Genomic DNA, 24327 nt, shown 5'->3' with positions numbered 1-24327 from the left:
ATGTTAAAAGAAAGAATGAGCATTGTTTATTTGTGTCTGTGATTGCAAGGGTGTGCTCTTAAGGGTGTTGGATGTCCAGTTTCAGGGAATTGAAAACAAAAAGGGACAGTTGGATATCTCCTGTGCCACAGGGGTCAGGCACATGATCTAAGGGCCCTGAAGAACTGCTGTTAGTGATGTGGATGGTTTACCAAAATATGAGTATTGGTCTAATACCAATACTCAACTGTGACGGACAAAAAACTCTCTAACAATTTAAAGTTACAAAGTGAATGTTTATTCAGCACTGGGCAGCAGCATGGGGTAACCCCCTAATACACTCTGCAAAATCACAGGTGGTCACAGAGTCTATTTATTGACAAAAGGTTTAAATAAATACATATTCAAATAACAGCCCCTCCCATCCCCCACTTCCTATGGTAATTAGCTTGAATGGCTATTAAGCAGCGTGGTTGGCTTCTTGAATTAAGTCTGGGGTCGTTTTTGTGGGGAGGAGTCTTAGAAGGAGGAAGTAAGGCAAGTCTTCCTCACCCTGAACTTTTCTAATAATGACAATACAAATGGCTTTTGGGGCAACTCCAGTTTTGCAAAGAATGAGTTGCTGGTTGCAATTGTTCGTGTTCTTCGGACCTACCTACTACTTTCGCATTGCAAACACAACTAAACAAACATGAATTGACAGGCAAACAATTATTTAAGTTTCAGGTAACTATCTCAAGCCCAATTTCTTCTAACTTTTAACTAAAATCATTATTTCTTTAAGATTAGTGTTTCAGGATACTCCATCAAACTGTGTGACAGTGCTGAAGCACTTCTGACTTCCACAGAAGCTTTGGACAACTAAGAATAAATGTAGCATTACTACTGTTAGCAATCTTTGTGGAAGTGATTCAAGTGTTGTGAAATTTAGAGAAGCGCCCTAAGCTTAGTCAGCTTTGACAGTGGTGGTTTTGATCTACCTGATATGGACTTGTAAGTCTTCAAGAGCTGCTGAGGAGCAAGGAGGCAGTGAAAGGAAAGAGAGGGTATGGGAAGCTGGAAATGAGGAAGGTGTGGTGGGATGATGTTACACAGGATTCAATCTGACTGCACTGTCAATTGAAGGAAATGTAACTACAAATGTTGCTTCAAAAGCAACTTTTTTGTGATTTCTGTGAGATCTAAAGCCTCTAGGTGAAAATTTAGGTGAAATTTACATTTCTGGAGAACTTAGGATTTTACAGAGGCTTGAAAAAGTACTGAAACTTCCTTGGATGTTAAATCATCTTTCATGATCATTTCTCAAGGGAGGATATTTCTCAAAAAATATACTAGAACTGCGTAGACAATTTAAATATTATCTCCTTAGAATTACCTGTGTGAGAAAACCACTGCTGCAGAGTAATATATGTAATAAGTCATTTGCTTCCCATTTATACAGCTTCAAAAACTCCTCCAGAACACAACTGGATTTTTAGTTCATTACCCTTACATAAGAATCTAAAGAAAAATGTCTAATTTCTAATCTAATTAAAATTTTTTGTGACAGATCTCTTCAAAAAAGCTATCTGGTAACAAGTATCTTTTCTTGGCAAAATAAGGGGGAAAGGTCTCAGCAATTTTGAGTATCGTTTTCATACGGTACAAAGAGTTTTTGTTGTGGTTGTAACATCTCCTTGTATCTGATCTTGTTTTTAGAGAACTAGCTTCAAGTGATGAAAGGTAGTTTAAGTGTTGATTATTTCTGACATGAAGGTCTTTGTATTGAATGATGTGAGTTGTGAAGAGAGATGCAGTCCTGAGAGATATAACATTGGTTTTGTCTGTCTGAACCAAGAAGAAATTTTAATAGAAATTTTATTTAATTAATTTTATTCCTCTTAAAGAGTAAATAATTGTGATTATGAACGGCAGTTACCAGAGATCATAAAACTCTTCATATCTGTGCTCTGTACTGATCTTTTGCAGTCGAGTATGGCCTTTAACAATAATTGTGACAACAGATTAGTTAATCTGACAATATTATCAAGTCATATGCAGAAAAATGAGCTTAAAAATTTTTTTCAAGGCACAGAAAATTCTGTCAGCACAGTGAAAGAAATTAGGAGAAAGAATCATGCCCTCAGAACCAATGTTGCAGTTTATACTTTATTTCTGAAATAATTTCTGATGTAACCTTTTATGCACAAATCGAATGTGTCTTCCAATACACAATTGTCAATCAGTAAATGTCAGATTAGTTATGGGAAAAGAATTTTTAGCCATATGAAGGGAGAATGAAACACAGCACAGCTTTCAGATGTTGCATTTAATTAGCCTCTAAGGACTAACATGTACAACCATCATCTATCTAGAGATGGCCTAAAAGCAGAATTTCACTCTTGATGTGACTATCATGAGGGAGAGAGGGAAGGGACAGAAGGGCACAAGAAGGGGCCAGAGGGGGAAAACCTAATGAAGTGCTTCAGAGGCATTAATTCCCTGCACCATTATTGTCCTCTTCTTCTCGGAGATTCCAGTTCTCTAGGAGAGAATCTCCTGTGAGAGATTCATTGCAGAACAGCCAAAAGCTGTTTGAAGAATGTTTTATATGCCCAAACAAATGATCTCGATATTGTGCTGTAGAGAAAAGTGAGGATTTGATTATAAAGTGTAGTCACAAATGTATAAGGTGGCCGTAGCATGGAAGTAAAATTCTTAGGTCTATATACTGCACAAAATACATTAAGTGGGATTGTGTGTAGATTTGTGACATTCTCTAAAGGGCATGAAGACCCTGAGATGATGGATGAATTAATCTCAAATATATATTCAGTTGTTTTTATCTGCAACAAATAATATGTGTGTGGAATCTTCATCTTAATATTTAAAACATTCTTCATTTAATATTTAACTCTAATATAGTACTTATTCTTCATATAAATGAAATCATTGTTTACTGCATATTTTACAACATCACTATCCCTGGTGGCCAGATTCCTGCCCCACTAATACCAAGTGAAGAGATAAATCACCTTCCCTGGGTTTGCACTACAGTTACAGTCATGAGGTTTTGACCCTTTGTATGAGGGAAGCAGCTCCTGCAGAATGTAGGAATGGTTTTGTCTCTGCAGAATTAAAGGCAGGACAGACACCACTTGTTTGGCAGTGACTGGCCACCAGTAGTTGAGATTTATCTTTTATCACCATGAGTTTGTGGTTCCTGTGGAACCTCATATATTGGCACTGGTGGTGTTGGTGTGATAGAAAGAGACAAAATCATGACACCAAAAAAGCCCTTTCTTAGAAGTATACTGAGAGAAGATTGAACCTTGTCTAGTGTTTATAATCCTCAAAGGGAATTTGGTCTTCCTTCAGAGGCTTGTGTGTAACTAGGAAAACAGAGAAGTGGGCTCTGCAAGCTTACAGTAAAATTGAGCTACTGAGGTCACAAGGGATCTTATTTTATTGTCATATCTGGTTAGATAAGAAAAATCCTATTCCCACAGGAGAAGTTTTGTTTTCTGTTCTACTCCTGTTTTTCCTTTTCCTATCTGGAAAATTTACGTGACAAGAGGTGAGCTGTGCCCAGCAAACACTGTGGGGAATGATTATGTGCTGCTGTCCATTGCTCACATGCTGACAGCCCCAAAGGTGGCTGCATTGCTGCTTGCAGTGCACTGAGGCAGAGCGCTGCAGTGCATGGCTGCAGACCCCATAGGCAGCTCCCCCACTGCAGGAAGGGTCAGCAGGAGTGAACAGGAGGCCAGAAAAAGGACTCTGAAGTGCTTCATAAGTTCCCCTTTTTCCTGAGGGGTAGGAACAGAGCTGAGATGTAGTACTTGCAGGTGGCACTCAAGAGGTTAAACATCTTGCGAATGTTCTGACAACTTTTTGGGGCTTGCCTTCAGTTTCTATTAAACTAATTGGATGGTCACCCTGATATTCTATTGCTCTCCTTTCTTCATGCTGTCCTGAAGACAAAGCCAGTACCACTGTTCAGTAGGGTGCTGCATCATCTGGCACAATTTTACAGTCATTCAATCCAATATGGGTGGGAGCTGCTCACATCCAATATAAGCTTCAAGTAACTCCATCCTCAGAACAGAAATGCTTTCAATAGGGATAGGAGCTGGAAAACACCTGACCCAGGTGAGAAGGCAGTGTGCTCCACAGCAATTTAAGTTTGCCAGACACTTGTTGCTATGCTTGATATCCCTCTGTTCCCATTAAGTGCAGTCAACACTGATAGCTCATCCTCATGATGCTGTTAAAATTTTTTATCCCTGAGTCCATTTATCAGTTTTGCTTGTTTGCTGTGGGAAAGAAAGAATTATGCCATCACTTCTGACATTTGCTCACTGCTTTGAAGGCAAAGGTGTCATAATTGTCTTTCTATAGCAAGGTGTAAAGGCACATTACTGTCTAACTACAGGTAGCTAAGTTCTCCTGTCCTCAGAAATGTGCATGTACTTAAAAAACAGTAGGTTCTTTTTTAAGTGTGGGCTTTTTGCAACAATGGAACCCAAATTATTGTGAAAATAACCTGAACAAAGACAACAAAATACTTTAAAACTCTGATCTTATGGGAAATCTCATTTTTCTTACTACTGTTGTACTAAAACCTAGGAAAGCTCTAGAGTTAACATTGCTTCATTGTTCCCAGATACGGTCAAAATGGAAAGACACGTTACAGCAGGTCAGACCTCTGCCTGTAATTCCATTGAAGTGGCATATTTCTGCCACTTGTCAGGTATGAAAAGCACAGTAAAAATTTTCAGACTTTTTTATGGCAATAGTGCATGTCAACATCAGTATTTTATGTGATGGAAAGATCTAATAGACTCATAAAATATTGTGATTTTGAGCTGCAGATGAGGTAGACTGTATTTTGTGATCTACTTTTTTTCTTTCTTTTCTCTTTTGTAAATAAAGGATGATAAATCCTTTAGTCTCACATCCTGGTCAGACTAAACTGACCGGATGGCAGTGGATTCAAGTGTAGGAAAGATATGCTCCTAACAAGTATTATATTGGCCATGGTAGTTTTCCTTTCACTGCTGCTGAAGTCATAATAGCTCCTTCTCTCAGTAAAGGTGCAAGCATATCCTCTCACCTTGTATTTTTCAATGACTTTTTAAAATTAAAGCCCACAAGGCTGGAAGGTGGATTTAAAAATGACTGAACTGCTGGGCTTAGAGGGTTGTGATCAGCAGCACAGAGGCCAGCTGGAGGTTGGTTACTATTTGGGGTACCCTGAGGGTACTGGGGCTAATCCTGTTTAACCTCTCTCTGAGTGATCTGAAGGTTGTAGGATGGAGTGCAGCCTCAGCAAGTTTGCAGATGATTCCAAATTAGGAGGAGTGATACACCAAGTAGTTGTGTGCAGTACTTTGGCAGGCTGATGAAGTGAGCAGAGTGGAACATCATCAAGTTCACCAAAGGGAGTGCAAAGCCCTGCACCTGAAGAACAACCCCATGCACCTGTACAGACCAGGCAGAGGCTTCCTGGCTGGAAAGCAGCTCTGCAGAGAAGGATCTTGGGTTCCTGGCAGTCAAGCTGACCACAAGCCAGCACTGTACTGTCACAGCAAAGAGGGCCAGCAGCATGCTGGGTGGCGTTGGATCAGCATGGTCAGCAGGTCACTAGAGGTGACCCTGCCTTTTTGCTTTGCAGTAGTGAGGCTGCATCTGAAGTGCTGTGTACAGTTCTGAGCTCACCAGTGTAGGAAAGACATGGGTGTCCTCATGAGAGAACTGTCATTATTGCTCTAAAAATACCACAGTGGTTCATACCAGCTTAGTATTAGCCAGTTAATATCTTTAGTGCTATCTTCCAAAACTTCAAGAAAAATCTGAAAGCTAAGGCAAAAAATAGTTGCTATCTATTATAATGATGACTGATGCAATGGAAACCAAATTGTCTTTATGCTTGCATTCAAAAAATAACTCCCCTAGGCAGAAGAAAAAGTTAAATTACCAATGCTGACTTAATTTCTCAGTCTGGCATGTAGTCTGTACTTCAAGTAATCCTGGTGCTGATTACTAATTTTACTTTTATTTTGAAAGGAGATACATTTTAGTTATGTTCCCTCTAGATGTTCTCTTAATTAATTGGAAATATCCAAAGAGTAATTAAAAATACAAACTTTATTTGATTCTCTATCAAACCTGACATTATGATCTTTTTATCTACAAAGCAAGAATTATGTGGGATCAGAAATCTGAATTATTCATTATGGTTCCCAGCCATTTTTTTCTCTTCTCCTTTGTTCAGTGTAAAATCTTATAAGCTTTTCTTTCAGTCAAGGTGAAAGCAATATTAAGTCTCGGAAGTCAAACTTACGAAAGACATGTAGCTCTGTGAAATCCTTGCCCTGTAATCCTGGCTTTCTATTCACCACCACTATTCAATATCCCACTTTCTGTATAAGCTTCACAATATATCAGCAGTTGATGAGATTTATTTGTTATATTCCTGTTATACTGTTATACTCCTGTTTTCCTTCTTCATAAAAAAGCTTTATCCATCACTTTGGTCCCCTGGGAGTAACACATGTCTGTGATTGTTGCTGCTGGGTTTGCTAATCCAGCAGCTCCCTTCAATATGCTGGACAGTTGGTACAGGGTGGAAAGTGAGGGAGGAGGAGAGTTGCACTTGTTAAGATTTAGGACAGCTGTGTAGTGTGTAGTGAATTTTAAACACATTGTTAAGATCCGGTTCAATAGTTATGAGCCAACATGGTTGATTGTATGAATAGAAATGCTGACAGATCACTTCTGAAAGATGCTTTATGAATTAAAGCTTTACTAATATGTTGGACCTCTCAGGTTTAATAAACAGAGTCATTTTGAACACATGACAACAGATGAGACGAAAGTTGAGTCTGATCTATGCTAATGAGTCCTACATTTCCTCCTTGCAGTGTTGCTCCTGATGCCTGTAGCAGTTCCATGTGTATTTTTCTTACAGCCTCTGACTTCATCTGTGGTGATATTTTCCTCTTAAATAAACACATTTCTGAATAGAAATGTAAAGGCTTTCTTGTTTGTTGTTAAGGTTAAAACCACAATTGTTGTTCTTAAGTAAGTTTTTTGTCTGTAACCTGCCTTTAAGGTGAAATTAAAACATACAGAGAATTCAGTATGCAAATAGCATGCAGACCAGACGATCTGAAGGAAGCCTGCACATTTCCACAGAAAACAAATGTGAGTATAGGAAAGCAGATGCTTTCTACCAACAGAGTGTACATACAGTTCTCAAGAGGACCTGAACAGCAATTTATTTTCAGGCTGCTGGAAGTATGCAAATTCCAACAGAATTAAATGTGAATTTAAAAGAAATGGTATCTATTAAGGACAATACTACCCAAAGAGTCAATTGGGAGCTTAATAATTTAATCAAGAACTTGAGCAGGCTCAGCAGTATGTCTGAAGTCAGTGACTCAAATGTCGTCTGTTTTTAGCAAAAATGTAAATGGTTATGTTGTCTTTCAAAGTTTGGCATTTGGAGTGTGTTTCTGTGATCATGGAGTTCATTTGTGTGGCTATGTATAGATTTTCAGATGATTCTCCATCAAAAAGCATCATCTGCTTGCTTGAGCTGCTGCTGCTGCTGTAGGATATATACCATGATAATACTTGTGTGTGTTGCTAGCATTATGTTTGCTGTATTTAAGGCAGCAAGTCTGGGTAGAATGGATTATGTATTGACATGCATGCAATCACCACAATTATAAATTAAATTCTTACTGGTGGATGTTGCTCCATTTGGTGGCTGTGGGACTGATTGGATGTTTCTGAGATTATAATCTGAAGGCAAGGGCACAGTCTTGCACAAGTGGCCTTGCTGGTGAGCCAGCTACCAGCTGTGTAGACATGGGAAGTCTGTGTTTTCCTTCTTTATGCAAAAGTACAGCATTCCTGGATTAGGGGGGAGCACACAGAATGGCAGAGTTCAGGCTTGCCAGACAGTGCTGCCTCCACTGTTCCCCATTACCCTCAGAGAATTCAGCTGCTGAGTTCATCCTGCTGCCCTTTTGTCTCTTAACAATTCCATTTATTGACTGTTTGTACAGAGAGATGCCCAAGTGAGGTCAGCGAGGGCAGCAGATGTTGCTTAGTGGAATGTGCAGCATAACGTTTAGTAGCAATTTTGACACAGCATTGTAAGGTCGGATGTATCCATTGAGATGCACTGGAAATGACAAGTTTTCAGGCCTTTTGAAACCTGTCAAAAGGCAATGAAGGTCACTGCTTATAACTTTGGGAATTTAACTTTAGGCATTCATACACGGAAAGGTTTGGCCAGGGTTCTTGTAGGGAACTCCCTTTACAACCTGGAGCCTGCCCAGCGCTGCTGTGCTGGTACAGGTTGGTGAACACAGTGAGTGCCTGGCAGTGTCCTGCCCCTCTCCTATGCTCCACTAACAAGGAACGAAGTAAACAGGAGTTTACTTTGGGTAGATACAGTATTAGCTCATTTCACAGCAGAAATACTAGAACTGATAATTAAAATTAACCAGGTCAGCAGGGAGGACATGTGACCACAAGAGTGAATTTGCCAGGTAAGTTCAAAAACGGAGTCTTCTCAGCCCTGTGAGTTATTCTTTGTTGTACCCTACCCATGTGTTTGAAAAACACAAATTACTACATCTGGTCTGTAATGGCACAGATGCTGCCCATGGATTGAACATGGAAGATTTTGAAGATGTTAATTCTCTGTCTCTTTTCCACTGGTTAAGAGTCATCTTCTTACAAACAAATAATACGTAATATTTTTCTCCACACAGGTTGTAATCCTCGGCAAACATTCTAGAGGCTATCACTACATGTTAGCTAACCTGGTAAGAACTTTTCTTCATGGAAAGTATAGCTACATTTTAGAGGGTAAAATATTCTGTTCAGGTTGTGGAAACTTTAATCAGGAAGCGGAAATGCATGGATGAGTACTTGGATTTTGAGAAATTACTTCAGTAAATGCTATAACTGGTATGTCATCTCTACTCAGTTTCTTTTGTCAGAAAATGTCATGTCCTCTACTAATTTAAAGTAATAATTTAATTATATATTTTTACACTAATTTCTGTCCTCATAAATTAGACACTTGTGACTGTAATTTTCTATATAACATATTTTGAATTTAAGCACTCCAGGAAAAATAATGGTGGCATATTTCTGTATAAGGGGTAAAAAGCTGCAAATTAGAACAATTCTATCCAGTAAACCACCAAGGCTGTTTAGCTTTTCTTTTGTATTTCAGAGTGTAGGGTTATACCTGTATATGTGCTGACCTACCAGGAAGAGGCTGTACATTTTTATCTGTATCAGAGCTTCTTCAGGATTGACTTTCAGGGACGTTTGTGATGCTTTTGAAACACCACCTACTTAAGTTCCTTATAAAAAGTCTTGTCTTGTAATTAATTCTACAGGAAGACTCATTTTTTAGGTTCTGTGTCTACTGCAAGCGGAGAAACGTTTTTCCAAAACTCTCACTTTCTAGTTGGCAATCCTAATTACTCAAAGATTCTCTGTATCCATGTTTTTGTGTAATTAAAGCAGAAAAGACAACTTTTAAAATGTTCTTATTTAGTGTAAGTACTGTATGACTTTAAGATGCATCATTTTGCATTATAAGAAGCAGTCATGATTTCACTGATTAGCTTGTGCATAGAAATACAGAGGTTCTTATTCTGGGTTGCCTTTTAGTATGTGTAACCATTGACATTCAGATAAACATGACTGCAATCAAGTCATACTAATCAAAAAGACTCCAATTTACTGCCTCAGGTATAAATAACAACAGAGTGGGAGAGAATCATCCCGTTCTGCTTGCACGTGACATGCTGAGTAATGCTGTGATGGAGAACTGCCTGGCAAGAGCATTGAGTGATTTTCTTTCCCTGCCCTGAACCTTTGTGTTCACTTTGCTGTACAAATGGGATTTGAGGTCCTTGACCAGTTTTCACCATGATCAGGACAAAAGAGGAAATGGTACTTCAAGTTTCCCTGCTGTTTTCTTTCTGACCAGCAAACATTACCTACCACATTGCCACAACACAAAAGGGAAGTTTTCTACTCCAAGAACAAGAGGATGTTTTAAATTCTATTCTATGCCTCTATCAAAATCCTAATTGTGATAGTAGTTGTCTCCTTGGTAGAATATTTTCAGCTAACAAGATGGACATTAAGCAGTGTCTTTTGTGCTGCACTTGTAGCAGGCAAAACTGAGCCAGAGGAAAGTGGCTTTGGATGACAATAATTCTCTTTTCCTACCTGTGTCCTCCCAGGGTTTCACAGACATTGTTCTGGAGAGAGTAATGCATGGAGGTGCCAACATTACTGGATTCCAGATTGTTAATAATGAAAACCCAATGGTTCAACAGTTTCTACAGCGCTGGATGAGGCTTGATGAAAGGGAATTCCCTGAAGCCAAAAACTCACCATTAAAGGTATTTCTTTTAATCTGTCAGTGATGGACATTATATGCTTTTAACAATTCTTTGGGAGTTTTTAATCTCAGATATGTTCATGAGTATGATACAGAATTGCTGATGAGATTATGTCACAACATTCAGTGCCCTTCCAGAAGAAAGAGGCCGAGGCTGTTACACACAAGTGCCCACTGTGGTTGGAGTTCCTCAGAAGCAAAGGCTTGGTCTTGCAAATCCTGTCACTGTGCAGTGAATGTAAAAACTTCTAATGTGAACCTCTTCAGTTAGTCTTGGGCTGGATATGGGGGCTAGTTAGGTTAGGTTTTAGATGCAAAATGTGAATTACCACTGTCCTGATGGGAAAGTTCATGTCTTTCATGTTTGATTTGGGAAGGACACTTGCAAACTGATGGAATGGATTTGGAATTCAAAATTACTTTGATAAACTGTAGTAATGGCTTAGTATGAGTAAGACAAAATTCAGGAAAGCATTAAAATACAAGGTGGGAAGGGAAAATCTAGTCCAGTTCCCTGCATGGGGGCACCAGGGTAGGCAGTAGCACTGGGCTGGGCTTACAGACAGAGTAGGAGCCACTTACAAGGGTCTGCTCTTTCTGGCAGTGCCATTCATGGATGACTGGTGATTTGGAGAGATACTTTTCCATCCCTGGGATCAAGTCATTTCTGTGAGGGAGGAAAATTATCTTAATCCCACACCATCCCACAGCCTTTCTGGCATTTCAGAGGAAGCAGTGAAAGGCAAACAGAGGCCCACAAAAACCACATTAGTGTATTGTTGCTGGGGATTAGGACTTAGTCCTGCTTAGTAAAGCTTTCTAGCAGTGATGCAGAAGTGAAAATAAGCATCATACTAATCTTAAAAGCTCTGAAATATACAAAGTTAACCTGAAATTATTTTATTCCACTTGAAAGCAATTTACCTTGAGGAAAAAATTATTGTCACTCCTTAAAAAAGGATCTTACTTATATGGTAGAAACACAAAGATTACGTTACCTTTCCACAAATGTACAGCTCATTTTAGAAATGTGCACATTATTTGTTAATCAGACAAAAAGCATATTTAAAAATTGGTGTACAATATTTTTGATTAGGAAATAAAATTGCCTAGAGATCAAAGTCCTGATGTTTAATTTATTCTGTATTTTATCAGCCTTTCCCTTCTTTCTCTCTTTTTTCTCTTTGCATGCTCATGCATTTATAAGTAGAATTCAAATAAAGTAGAAAATTAGATAGCTCTCTTGGCATGATTTGGAAGGGACTGCATTAAGGTTACTGACAATTGACGCAGTCTGCTGAAAAAATTATCAATGTGTAGGTTCTATGTACTGCTAGATTGGGCAGCTATTACAATACTTTTTTTAAATACAGGAACAAATACCTTAAAACTACAGTTCTGCTTTATTTTGTGGATTGTGACATATAACCTTTGTTAACTTTCTAAAAGAGGAGAGATTGATTATTGCAAAGCATCACAGGGAGAGGTAAAGGTGGGCAGGATCAGGAGAGTGAGTGCCTGTGCTGTACAGTCAGAGTAGGAGCAACCACCCATTCCCAGTAAATTTATAAGCTGCATTTAAAGCTCAGTGTAATGTCTGCTCTATAACCTTCTTCACAGCCCTACATTTGCACTCTTTTATCAGACACAATTCTCTTGATCTGCACGTGTAGACACGCCTTGTTCCGTGCAGAGTTCCTATGGCTTGATATCAAACTGAAGAACTTGCAGTAAAATAATGCTCAGTTTTAAGAAATGCAGAACCTCCAATTGTGCTATCCTGCCCTACAGAATAGAATTAATTTCTGACTATAATAAATCTTATCCACAAAGACAGTAGCTGAACAAGCAGCTGAAACTTGGACTTCTGCCTTTCTAACTTGCATGTGGGCAGTAGGTCTTGTGGCCTGAACTCCAGCATGAGATTCCTCAGAAAACAGGATCTCTATGGGGCCACAGACAGCTAAAGAAGGGCAGGTGCACCTTCCATTCTTCATTTCTTCCTTTGTTCTATTGCAAATGATGTGGAGGTATTGAGGATCACTTACAAGGGACTTGAAATGTGCTCTTACAGACTGAGCATGTTCATCCATGCTGCAAGGGTCTCCTATGCACAGACCCTGAAATTACAGGTTTGCTGTAATGCCAGTGGAACCCAGGGATGTCACATACAAAGCCCAGGCTTCCCTCTAGGAGGGAAGAACTTTCAGACAGCAGATACATGTGGAAAAAATGCCCAAAAAACCCCTCTTTGATGGTGTTTGCTAGGCAATACTAAATGTATAGCATGGTGGAGGTGTTGCCAGATAACATTAGATGAGCAGTGAATGAAGATGACAGCAGCAGGAACACATAGGTTGTCTGGGGGTTTTGTTCAAGAGCTGCTGCTACACAGAGCTTACCAACCTCTGCAGATTTATCATGGAGTAAAGGAAGGCAAATGCGGAATTACCAAGGTGATGTAATGCCTAAAGTGTATTTTGTGATTATTTGCTTGTATAGCTGTTTTATAAGAAAAGTAATTTTATCTATTCTTTGCCACAGATTCTACCTAATAAGGATTGTGATATAAAGAGAAATAATTTATGTTAACTTCAAGTCAAAGCTCTCTTGGCAATCTTGTTAACAACAACAAAAAATCTAAAGCAAAAACTCAAATAAGGTATCAAGTATGGTCCAGCACAGAATTTCAGACTTTTGTGCTAAGCTCGTCTAGATGAGCAAGTTTCCAGTTAAATTGAAATTTTATGCAACTATGAACTGGTATTGTTATTTTGCTGCTATATGCTATATAGAATGAAAATACAGTAATTTCACGATTAGAAGCTGCACCATTTTGACTAAAATTTTGGTCTGAACCTGAAAGTGCAGCTTATAATCAGGTGCAGCCAATATATGAACGAAGTTCGGAAATTTGCCAACCCAGAAGTGCGAGCCCGCAGCAGCCCCGAGCCCAACCGGAGCCCGCCCCGGTCCCAGCGGTGGGGCAGCACCAATCCGAGGTGCACAGCCCCGAGCCAAGTCAATAAACCCCGCTATCCCGCGATTCTGTTACCAATTGGCAACTTTGTGAAAGTTGCACGCGGATCCTTGCTGCGAACGAAAATGCAGTTTATAATCCAGTGTGGCTTATATATGGACAAAGACCTAAATGTTGCCGACACCCAGACGTGCAGTGTATAATCAGGTGCAGCTCATAATCGTGAAATTACTATACTTTTAATTTGTTCTTTGAAATAGGTGGAATTGTTACAAAGCACCAGCTGAAATACAGTGAGCCAGCAAAGGGATCTGCAAGCATGATTCTTCTAACAAAAAAGGAGGATGTAATACTCCTGGGGCAATTCTAAAATTGCAGTTTGTCACTATATTTTCTGTGTCTCAATTGCAGTACACATCTGCGCTGACCCATGATGCCGTCCTGGTCATAGCCGAGGCTTTCCGGTACCTGCGGAGGCAGCGCGTGGATGTCTCCAGGAGAGGCAGCGCTGGAGACTGCCTCGCTAACCCTGCCGTGCCATGGAGCCAAGGCATCGACATAGAAAGAGCGCTGAAAATGGTGAGTGCAAAGAAAACAGCTGAAGAGCATCAGCAGCGACTCTTTGGTTCTTGAGTCCCCTCGGAGCTTCTCTACTTACACAAACAGGGGAAACAAAGTAAAAACAAAGTTAATGATGAGTGTCACAGGATGCATAAAATGTATTCAACAGAGGGCAAGGCGTAACATGTTAGCTCTCAAAACTCTGGCCAAAACCCCTCTGGCACTGATGCAGCAGCTGCCTGATTGTCCCCACCAGAGCACCTACAATCCCCCAGGTCCCCATAGCACCCCAGCTTCCCAGGAGTGTGAGCATGAGCCATTCAAACACGTACTGGGGGTTGCTAAAGTCACAAGAGCCTGCAAATCAGACTAAGAGAACTACACTGGGTCTTGCAGGGATAGATGTGTTTATGAATTTAAATGCATGTGTGCAGTTTTGATAATTTGACAGTAAAAATTCAACTCAGATTGGTTTAAAAAAGTGGAAAAGTTGTTGTTGTCATAGCAGTACTGATAGATTTCAGCACCTGAACCTAAGAACAGTTTAGCCTCCAAGCAGTTCTGATTCCTGGCATAACTTTGCACTCAGACAGATTACCTTCTGCATGGCCAAATTTTTATCCCTAACAGTATTTATGGCATAACAGTAGCTATGGGATCCTGCCTCACTATGTCTCTAATTTTGTTCATTTTTAACTCTTTTTAGTCTGCTATTTGTGTAAAAATATGAAAAAATGTGAAAAATTGGATAATGGTTTTGTAGATACAAAATACAAGATTGCTTTAATCTGCTCAAAGTAACTCTCAAACAAATCTATTATCACTGATTATATTAATGTAGACATAGAACTGGAGTGAGTGAGATCAGAAATAAGCCTGTGTTAGGTGCAAACAAATCCTAGGTCAATCTTCATACATTTAGCTTAATTGCTGCTTTTTCTCAGCTACCAAATTGGAAGAATTGTATCAGAATATTATAATGAGTTGTGGATGGTTATAATCAGGTTATCTCACTCTTGAAACTGAGATGATTTCATCTCACATAAAAAGAGACAGAGCTCTTTTTTATGCCATTTTTTCACCTCCTAACATTCCTTAACTGCACTTCTGTTAGTGTATCATTACACACATTTGAAGAGAAATAAATTCAATCTTCACAATAGTTAAAGGATTTGTACTGTCCTGATGTATGAGGTATTCATGTCGGTAGAGAAAACCAGCACTGCAATAGGACACTTCCTTATTTAGAAGGATTTATTTTAAAAACATATTTAAAAGATATAAAAAGGCATGATTGGCAAAAAAATGCAGAAGTTAGACTTTTAGCTGGTTGCCTTGAATTTTTTTAGCCATTCAGAGTCATGTAAGAGTGGTTTACATACATCTCCAATGAGAGCTACCCAAGATCATCTCACATGTCCTTCCAGTACCCATCCTGTCCATACCCTTCTCTCCTTCTGTTCAGACAATGATCTTGAATCTTTCCTCAGGGAAAAAAAAAAGCCAAAAACACAATGATTTCATAATTTTTCCTCTCCACTCTGTAGCATCAACTCAGATAAGAATGTTTTTTTCCAAGACACCCTTGAAATATCTATGCCAGCAGAAGATCCAGTGCCTCACTATAGTTATTTGGCATTACTTGCAACTTCTTCCCCACAGTCTTGAAAACTGTGCATATCTTTGTTTCTGAAGCTGGTTCTAATACATCAGGTCAGTGGCAGATCTGGACACTTATAAATAGTCACTCTGCAATTGCCTCCACACACTCCCACCAAAAGTGTTTGAGTCCTGGAGAGCCTTCCTGCCTCAGTGCAGCCAGGTTTTGCAAATTGCTGTTTTCCAACCAAGGAGAAACAAATTAAATTTGAAACCAAAAGGCGTCCAGTGCATGAAACTCATGTCTCAGTGGGCACCAGGATGGAGCCAGTGTAACAAGCTCTGTGAGACACCCAGTCTCTGCTGTGCTAAGGTAGCCAGACAGCTCCCAGGAAATGCCAAAGGCAGGTGCAGCAGCTCACATCTGGATGCAACTTAAGTGTCAACTGCCCTACAAGGACATTTGCTCAGTCCACAGTTGGTAAGACATCTTGGGTTCAAATTTGGTTTTCAAAGTGCAATTCATCTCTCTAGCTTTCTGGAGACAAGAATACCTCAGATTTTTTGCAGCCCCTGTAGTGATACAAGCTATTTTGAAGAAGGTTCAAATCTACTTACAGATAAAAAAAGAAACTCCCTGTATGTCAGTGTGAATTAGACTCACTGGATAATTTGGAGTCCATGGAATTGTTATTTTTTGTAGCCTTGCACCTCATCTCTAAACAGCAAACAGCAAATCAGTCACAGTTTGCCTTTGACTAGCCTAGCGTCACCTCTTCCTGTAACTTCTACAGTTTTTGCGAAATATTAATGTTAATTTGCCCCTGCTGAAGTTTGAGACTCTTACCTTTTCTGCCTGAGATGACAGCTTGTCATTGTTGATAAGTGATAAATGAAAATTCCTCATCCTTTCATACAGGGAAATAAGAAATGCTCTTTTTTTTAGACAAAGTACTTTATACTTCCCCTTCAGATGATTCATGTGAGTAGGTAATGATAATACTGTCTGTACACCCATCCATCCTGACTGAGACCAAAACTCCATAAGCAGCAGAGACAATTGTCTGTGCTCATTCAGAGAAGACATTTGTTCCTTTCTCCTACACTGGGACTGATCCTAAAATAAAGCACTCCCCAGAATGAGCAATGATCTGCTGTTCTGGTCTGTACTACAGATCACTCTGTGCCCTATTGTGAGAGGTTTAACTGCACTAATTGTTGCTTGTGCCTCGCTGATGCTCCATTCTGAACCAGTGATCCCAGTGTGACCAAGCATGGCAGAATCAGTCTTTCTTACATTTAACATACCTGCAGGGCTCATTTCACTTAAATGCAGTTCACTCTGGTAGTGAGTCACCAGCTGAGCTCTAACGAATATGTACAGCTGGAACTCAGAGAATGGGGACTGGGGTTGTTTTGAGCAGTACAGCTGGCTGTGTCAGAAGCAGTACAAGTGTCTTAGATAGATAAAAAAATACAGTGAATCTTTTGTTAAAATATTTTTCTGTTTATTCCCTCAAGGTGCAAGTTCAAGGAATGACAGGGAACATCCAGTTTGACACCTATGGGCGGAGAACAAATTATACAATTGATGTGTATGAAATGAAAGCTGCTGGATCACGGAAGGTGAGTGTCAAAGCATGGATCCAGATTCCACACCTTCACAAGTATTTATTCCAACAAATCAATGAAATTCAAAAGTACCAGAGATGCAGTGTAATAACAGGGTCCTGAGGGAGTGCCCCCTTCCTGCTGTTTTTCCTATTCCAGGAACCTTGTTATATTCAGTTCCTGGACTAAACCACTCACTCTGCTTAACATCTTCACTGGTTTCCATGTCAACTTCAAACACAACTTTTTCCCTTAAAATCCTTCTGGAGCTTTTTCACTGCCAAGCATAATACCTGCTGTCATGGTCCTGTGCCTAGTCCTATCTTCTAAATTTCTCTCCATCATTCCCTCCCTCTCCATATTGGGCTTTGGAGCCACAGTGAAGCTGGAACCAGTGCAACCTTCTGAAATTAACAGAAAATAAGTTTGGTTTTAATTAGAATTTGATATTAATTCTCTTGTCTCCTAAATAAAGTTTAGATCCTAAGTGGGATAGTTGCCTGGATCAGTGTTATAAAATAAGTTTAAGGCAGATGTTAAAAAAAAAATAGGTAGGCAGGGTGACAAAACTACTGAGAGTAGAATGTGTGTGGATGAGTCTCTTAAATCCCCTGATTTCACCTGCTTGATCACCGCTGAGACTCCTTAAACATTTCTGCACGTTTGACAACCAAATGCCTCTAAACATGGCCCAGCCGCTCAGGAAGGTGTACAATGCAGAGAACAGTGTTGCTTCTGTTGGGAAGAAATACAAAAGCTATTGTGACAGCCTGGTGATGCAGCCAAAGGTCAGCACCAGCCAGCTGATAAAGTCACCTCGTGCTCACAGAGGGTTTTGTGTCCCACACTGGTGATAATGCAGCTGTGCCTGCATTGCTAACGATGTCTGTGCATCTGCTCTAAAGACAGCTCCGATCTGCAGGGGCTGGATTGGATAAAAATCACAAAATCAGGGAATTTTACTCAGAAGGCTGTGAAGTATATTTTCTTGTCTGTAGTATGTTCTTATGCTGTGGATATATGGGAATTTATTCCACAGGCACCATACTGATGTGAATTGAGATAGGGGGAATTTAATATGTATTTTCACTTAGATTTGACTTGTGCTGGTTTGCTCTTGGGCTTGAGAACATTGTTTCTTTAAGGAAATAGATGTAAAGCTAATGTAGTCCCTTAATGACAAAAACAGTGAATGAGAAATGTTACAAAGCCTTAGGTTTTTGACAGTTTCTCTTGTAAGATCAGGTACCAGAGTCCTTATAAAGGTATGTAATGAGGTAACAATCTCCATTTTTATAGGCTGGTTATTGGAATGAATATGAACGATATGTGCCAACATTAGATCAGCTGCCTTCTAATGATACTTCATCTGTGGAGAACAGAACTATAGTAGTCACCACCATCTTGGTAAGTTTTATGTTCTTAGTGTGTTTGTGTTTAGGAAACAAGGCACACAACTCCTGAGGTGTGTTAGACACCTTGTCAGGAGGCAGATGTTGAATACTGTGTGAATTCAAGTGACTGGAAAGATCTGTATCTTCCAGAGATGTTCTGAGGGCTTGACCCTGCTATACATCCATAGTCTGCTCACAGGAGGAGCTCACTGAGCTCACCATTGTACTTTGATGCTTCCCAGACACTTGAACTCAAATTAAGTGCCTCATGTAAGTGAAGTAATTATGCATGCGTGTAAATGAGCACAGAGATTGCCCTTTCTGCTGTAGAGTCAAATCTTGCACCCCTCACTCAGGTACAGCTCCTGTAAACTCAACCCCTGTGGACTGAGTAAGGGTGGCACAATGAAGCCTCTAGAGAACTGGAACTGCTCTAGCACTGGTGAAAAGCAGCCTTTACCTGTGCAATTCCAAAGGAGCAAAGCTCTTCCTGTGTGTCATGAGCAGCAGCACCTGTGTCAGTCCCAACGCCCCTACAGACCTGCTCTGTACAGCTTTTGTTGGGACTTCTGAGCTGTTTACAGTTCTGCTAAGCATGAGTCAATTTTATGCTGTTTCCTGAAGCATTGTATTTTATTTTCTTATGGATTTAGTGAGCATTTCAACTAGAATTTTCCAAGAAGGCTAAGGGAATTCAGTGACAAAAAAATGCTGCTGAGGATTTTAACCTAACTTCCCTTAGGCTGCTTTGAAAATGTCTCCATCAGAGCCCCATTCTTGGCCACCAAGGCCTTAGGAAATTGTGGTGATGGTACAGGCATTGGATATGTCAGTCTTTAAACATTAAAACTTGAATTATTGCTATAATGATGCTACTTAACTGTCTAATCAGGCATAATTTTGCAAATAGAATTGTAACTTTGTTAAAAAATCTTGTTGTCTTCAATGGCTCCTTACTAGGAATACAATCAATAGTATGTGTGGCTGTAGGATCAGCCAAGGATTTGTATGCTGCAGAAGACTGCCTTTCTAATTTCTGTACTAAAGCAGGAAATATTGTAAATACTTGCCAGTAATATAAAGGATAATAGCAGCTCTCATTTTGTGTGATTTACAGCTGTGTTTTACATTCATAGACTTTTGATCTTTACTTTTGTTTCAAAGGAATCACCATATGTAATGTATAAGAAAAACCATGAACAACTAGAAGGGAATGAGAGATATGAAGGATATTGTGTAGACTTAGCTTCTGAAATAGCAAAACATGTTGGAATAAAATACAAACTGTCAATTGTTGGAGATGGGAAATATGGAGCTAGGGACCCTGAGACTAAGATATGGAATGGCATGGTGGGTGAACTGGTCTATGGGGTAAGTTTCTCTTAACCTTCATTTTAATGTTCTTTATAAAAAATTATGCTCAAAGTTAATAAACTGCAAAATAAAGATTATCTGTTTGAATACTACCTTTAAAATTCTAGATATTTCTTTGTATTGCCATTTTTATAGTCTACTTTTCTAATTGTTTCATTGCAGGAAAGCATCACATTTTTATTCTGTTCTCCAAATCAGAGTCCACAAAATGTTGAGAAGTAGCATTGAGCAAACTTCAAATTCTTATTTACAGCAGAATTTCCAGTTTGCTCTTCATATGCTTCTTCTTCATTTGCCAGATCTCCTTTTTCTGTATCAGTCTCTTAAGTGCTGGGGGGATATCCCTGTCATTAAAGGTCTGATCTGGGATGCTGAGCCTTGCTGGGTCACTGGTCTTGGTTTGTGTTTGATCAGACCCATTTCAGTCCATGGTTGCTTTTCAGGGTAAGAAGCAATGCAGGTGTGAAATTGCTCACATCACATGTTTTTTCTTTTTTTCTCTTTAAACCTGGGTTTGGCTTTAAAAATCAACTGTCAGACGGAAAAAAAAAAAAAAAAGCTTATTCACTGCATTCTTCTTTATATTTCTATATTGGGTGTACATCACTTTGTTTAGTAAGAACAAAAACAGTCCGGAACTGCCATTTTAGAAACTTCTTTCTTCTTTGGAAATGAGAATTTTGGAATCCAGATAAACCAGATGGAAGGGGGAGAAAATTGGCTTTGCAGAAAAGACTTCTCAAGCTGATATTTCATCTTTTTTTCCCCTCAGATGCTAATGAGATGATTTGTGATTCTGCCCAAATCTTTTTTGCAGTTTATTTTTAACAAGCTTTCCTTTATTAAAAATATCTGAGCAGAAGCGCATATTTCAATTGCCTCCTTTTGTTCTGTGGCTGAGTGTAATTTCTAAAAGTCACCTCAAAATTTCCTTGGGATAATGCATCATCATTCTTGCAAAATGTTTGGTGAGAATTCTTTTCAAATGAATCAGTCTTTCTTAAGTAATTGCTAGATTTTCACAAGTTTTCCTACTCTGGAGAACTCAGTCCTGATGCCTTATTATGTAATTGGTAGCCTGTTCAACTTGAAAATGTTTTATAGAAATAACAATGGTTTTGTTGTATTGTGTTATGGCAGGGAGGGAAATCTACTGATTACAGAAAGCAAACAGAGTTCTGGACCCTTGGATTGCTTCTTTGTTTCCCTGTTGCTTTGAGGCTTGACATTATGCAAATCTTCTGAACTCCCCATGACTCAGTTGTGCAATTTGGCAAACTGATGTTCCCTGTCTTAGAGAACACAAGTCCATTGTGAGAACCTCTGAAGCAAAGGTTTAGTTTAGTTCCAAGCAAATTGCATTGCACAGAAACCTATACCCCCAGTTGCTCTGTGTGTGATTCCAGAAATATCAAGAGTATCAGCTGTAATTGGGTCCTTTTGATGTACTTGCCAATGACAAAAAATAACCATACCATGTGGGAAAAGCATAGCAAAAGAGAACCTGAAGTAGCTGGTAGCAGTCAGAGCACAGAGACTGTCTACACTGGGGGAGGAAAGGTGTGATGTGGGCTACAGCTTTTGTGTCCTGAGCCGGTAAGATTTGTCTGTGTGGCTGCTGTGCCAAACAAGATCTATCTGCATAAAGGGCCTCAAAAATGCTCTGGGGGCTGGAGCACCTGTCCTGTGAGGAAAGGCTGAGAGAGTTGAGACTCTTCAGCTTCACGAAGTAAAGGCTCCAAAGAACCTTAGAGCAGCTTCCAATTCCTGAAGGGGCTACAAGATAGCTGGAGAGGGATGTTGTAGAGGGTCATGTAGTGATAGAACACGGGGGAATGGCTTTAAACTGAAAGAGGGTAGATTCAGATTAGATATTAGGAAGAAATTCTTAATTGAGAGAGTGCTGAGGACCTGGCCCAGGTTGCCCGGAGCACTGATGGATGCCACATCCCTGGAAACATTGAAGGTCAGGCTGGACAGGGCTCTTAAACACCCTGATCTAGTGGAAGATGTCCCTGCTTACGGCAGGGAGGTTGAACTAGATGATCTTTAAAGGTCCTTTCCAACCCTAAACAATGTGTGATAAGCAGGTTGGCTGCAGCTGCATTTTCCACAGCCTCTTGGGACCAGCCTAACTCAGAGAGTTCTCCCTCCTTAGCATCAAACTTAGCCCTAACCACACTTGTGACCTTTCCACACCAGCAAAACCAGCCCTGCAGGTGCCACAGACCATTCCTTAAAACAACCTCAAAACCACCCCACCATTCTCATTTTCCCCTGCAAAAAAAGGTCAGTTCCTTTGTATTCTGAGCACAGTTTTCATCTGTGTTTTCTCGTTAATGAAAAATTGAGGAATGTTTTCCTCCCTGACCCCCAACAGTTTCTGTACTCATGCTGTGAGCTCTGTTACTGAAGCCTCTCCACTGCAATGCTCAATTATTCAAAGGTCAGATGTGTCCCATGAGGTTTGAGTGCAGACCCAGGTTAATGCTTCCAGCCCCGTGCTGCTGAGCCAGCTCCCCAAACTGTCCAGCTGAACTGAGCTTGCAAGCTGCATGGAAATCCACCTGGCTTTTTGTAAGCAGGGAAAACAGCCCCTGAACTCCAAGTACAAACCTCACCAGCTCTCCAGACCTTTTCCCAGCACTCTATTTGCAAACATTGTGAAATACTCTTGGCCTTTTTCTCCATCCCTTGAGAGGGGGCTGTGTACCACACTCACAAGGATGTGCACTAAGCCCTTTGAAGATGAGAAGTACTCTACAAGTGCTAATTATTTGGAGCAAGCACCTCATTTGCGTGCTGACTTTCCTTCATCTCTCACTGGCTTAAAACTCTATTAGGGAACTAAAACTATATTAACGTAATGCCCCTGTGAATCTTGTCAGCAAAGTGACTCAAATTTGGCTCCCCTGGATTCCATTTTGGGAAGATAAGAGGCAGATTAGATTTTAAGTACCTTTGTTAGCATCTATGGAAGATAGACTTGGTAGGATAAAAGGGGTCTGATTGGTTTTGGTACCAGTTATCCAGCAGCTGAGCTGAGCTGTGGCAGAAACACAATCCTTTAGATTGCATTTGTCTCAAGTGATAACCAGTGACCGGTCATTTGTCAAATACAGCATATTCCTGACCCAACAGCCTCCTTGCCACCACCTGGCACTGCTGGGGCATCTCAGCTGGCTTTTTGAATACTGAGCCCTTTTCTGCATAGCCCCATGCATGCAACTCTTCTCTAAAATTGCTCTTAGGACAGTCGTAGGAAATGAATGGCTTGTCATTTTAATGTTAAAAGCCTAATTAACTGTATTTAATGTTTGGGTAGTGCCAGTTCATTGTTACTATTGCTCTCACTTCCTATGGAGTGCAGAGAAAAGGCAGCCTCCAGACCCCTGCATTGGAGGGGAGGGACCTCAGTCTGCCCTGAGCTGTACCCAAAGCAACAGGTGTGATGTGTCACCGTGCTGCAGCTCTGGAGGGTGGCACAGCCCTTACTCCAGTGTAAGCCTCCCTGTGATCAGCATTAGCTGGGCCAACTGGAGCAGTCACAAGGCTTACACATTGCCATTTACACACTGAAATGCTTCCCATTAGAAATTCTGCCTGCCCTGTCTCATATCACATCAGGTCTGGTTCAAGGGCATAACAGTATGCTGTACTGTAGGGTTCCTGAAGCCAAGGACAGTCTCAGCTGTCCCCCTGGGCCTTTCCTTGTGGAAAAGGGGCTACACCTATGCACCTGGTTGCAGAGGGACTGCAACCCCAGAGGCAGGGAATTCTTCCTGAGCATGTATTCCCAAACTCCTTTGCTTCAGGCAGGACAACCCAGCAGTCTTGTTGGAGAGGAAGTAACAGAGCTTTGTGGTTTGTTAGCAATTTTTAAGTGTTAGTGATAGTAGTAATAGTAGTAGTAATGATAATTGTAATACTAATTAATAATAATAATGAAATTTGTCATGAAAGGAAATGTATTTGGTTTTTCATAAAACAAGAAGTATCAGTTCAGGCTGAAAAAAGCCCCTTAATTCTGCTCTTTCACTCTGATGGCATCAAAGTAAAACTCTTCATCCTACTAGATATCCATTCAAGCACTGTTATTTTTTTAAACTAAGAAAAATTTCCAAAGAATAGTGGAAATTTTCAACAGAATAAAAATAGAAAATAGGTAAAACCTTTTTCCTGGACGTTTCAGAAGGGAAGCAGCTCAATCATTCTCAGTCCAGGAGACTGAATCACTATTTAAATCTAACCAGTAGAGCAATCCAGCAAGGCAAGTGCTGTCCTGCAGTGACCCAGAGGCTGAGGACGTGTCCTTGGCTGGGGCTGAGGAGCAGCAGCACCTCCCTCGGCCCCTGTGCTCGGGGCTTTGTACCCACCAGCTGCTGAGCACTAGACAGTCG

The 24327-nt window shown here is 40.2% G+C and overlaps 1 protein-coding gene across 6 annotated transcripts in view; it reads left to right on the top strand.

Moving 5' to 3' along the window:
* GRIA3 (glutamate ionotropic receptor AMPA type subunit 3) overlaps positions 1-24327 on the top strand; it is a 145234-nt gene that overhangs the window by 72333 nt on the left and 48574 nt on the right. For 5 of the 6 annotated variants that reach the window (XM_033072266.2, XM_033072265.2, XM_033072264.2 and 2 more), the window contains exons 5-10: positions 8751-8804; positions 10248-10409; positions 13800-13967; positions 17070-17174; positions 18459-18566; positions 19718-19924. In XM_033072266.2, the coding sequence (XP_032928157.1) occupies positions 8751-8804; positions 10248-10409; positions 13800-13967; positions 17070-17174; positions 18459-18566; positions 19718-19924 (804 nt within the window). The other variant, XM_033072269.2, reaches the window with a different exon arrangement.

Source organism: Catharus ustulatus, chromosome 14, assembly GCF_009819885.2.
Source record: "Catharus ustulatus isolate bCatUst1 chromosome 14, bCatUst1.pri.v2, whole genome shotgun sequence".
NCBI classification, from domain to species: domain Eukaryota; kingdom Metazoa; phylum Chordata; class Aves; order Passeriformes; family Turdidae; genus Catharus; species Catharus ustulatus.
This window is presented reverse-complemented; position numbering and strand designations above follow the sequence as displayed.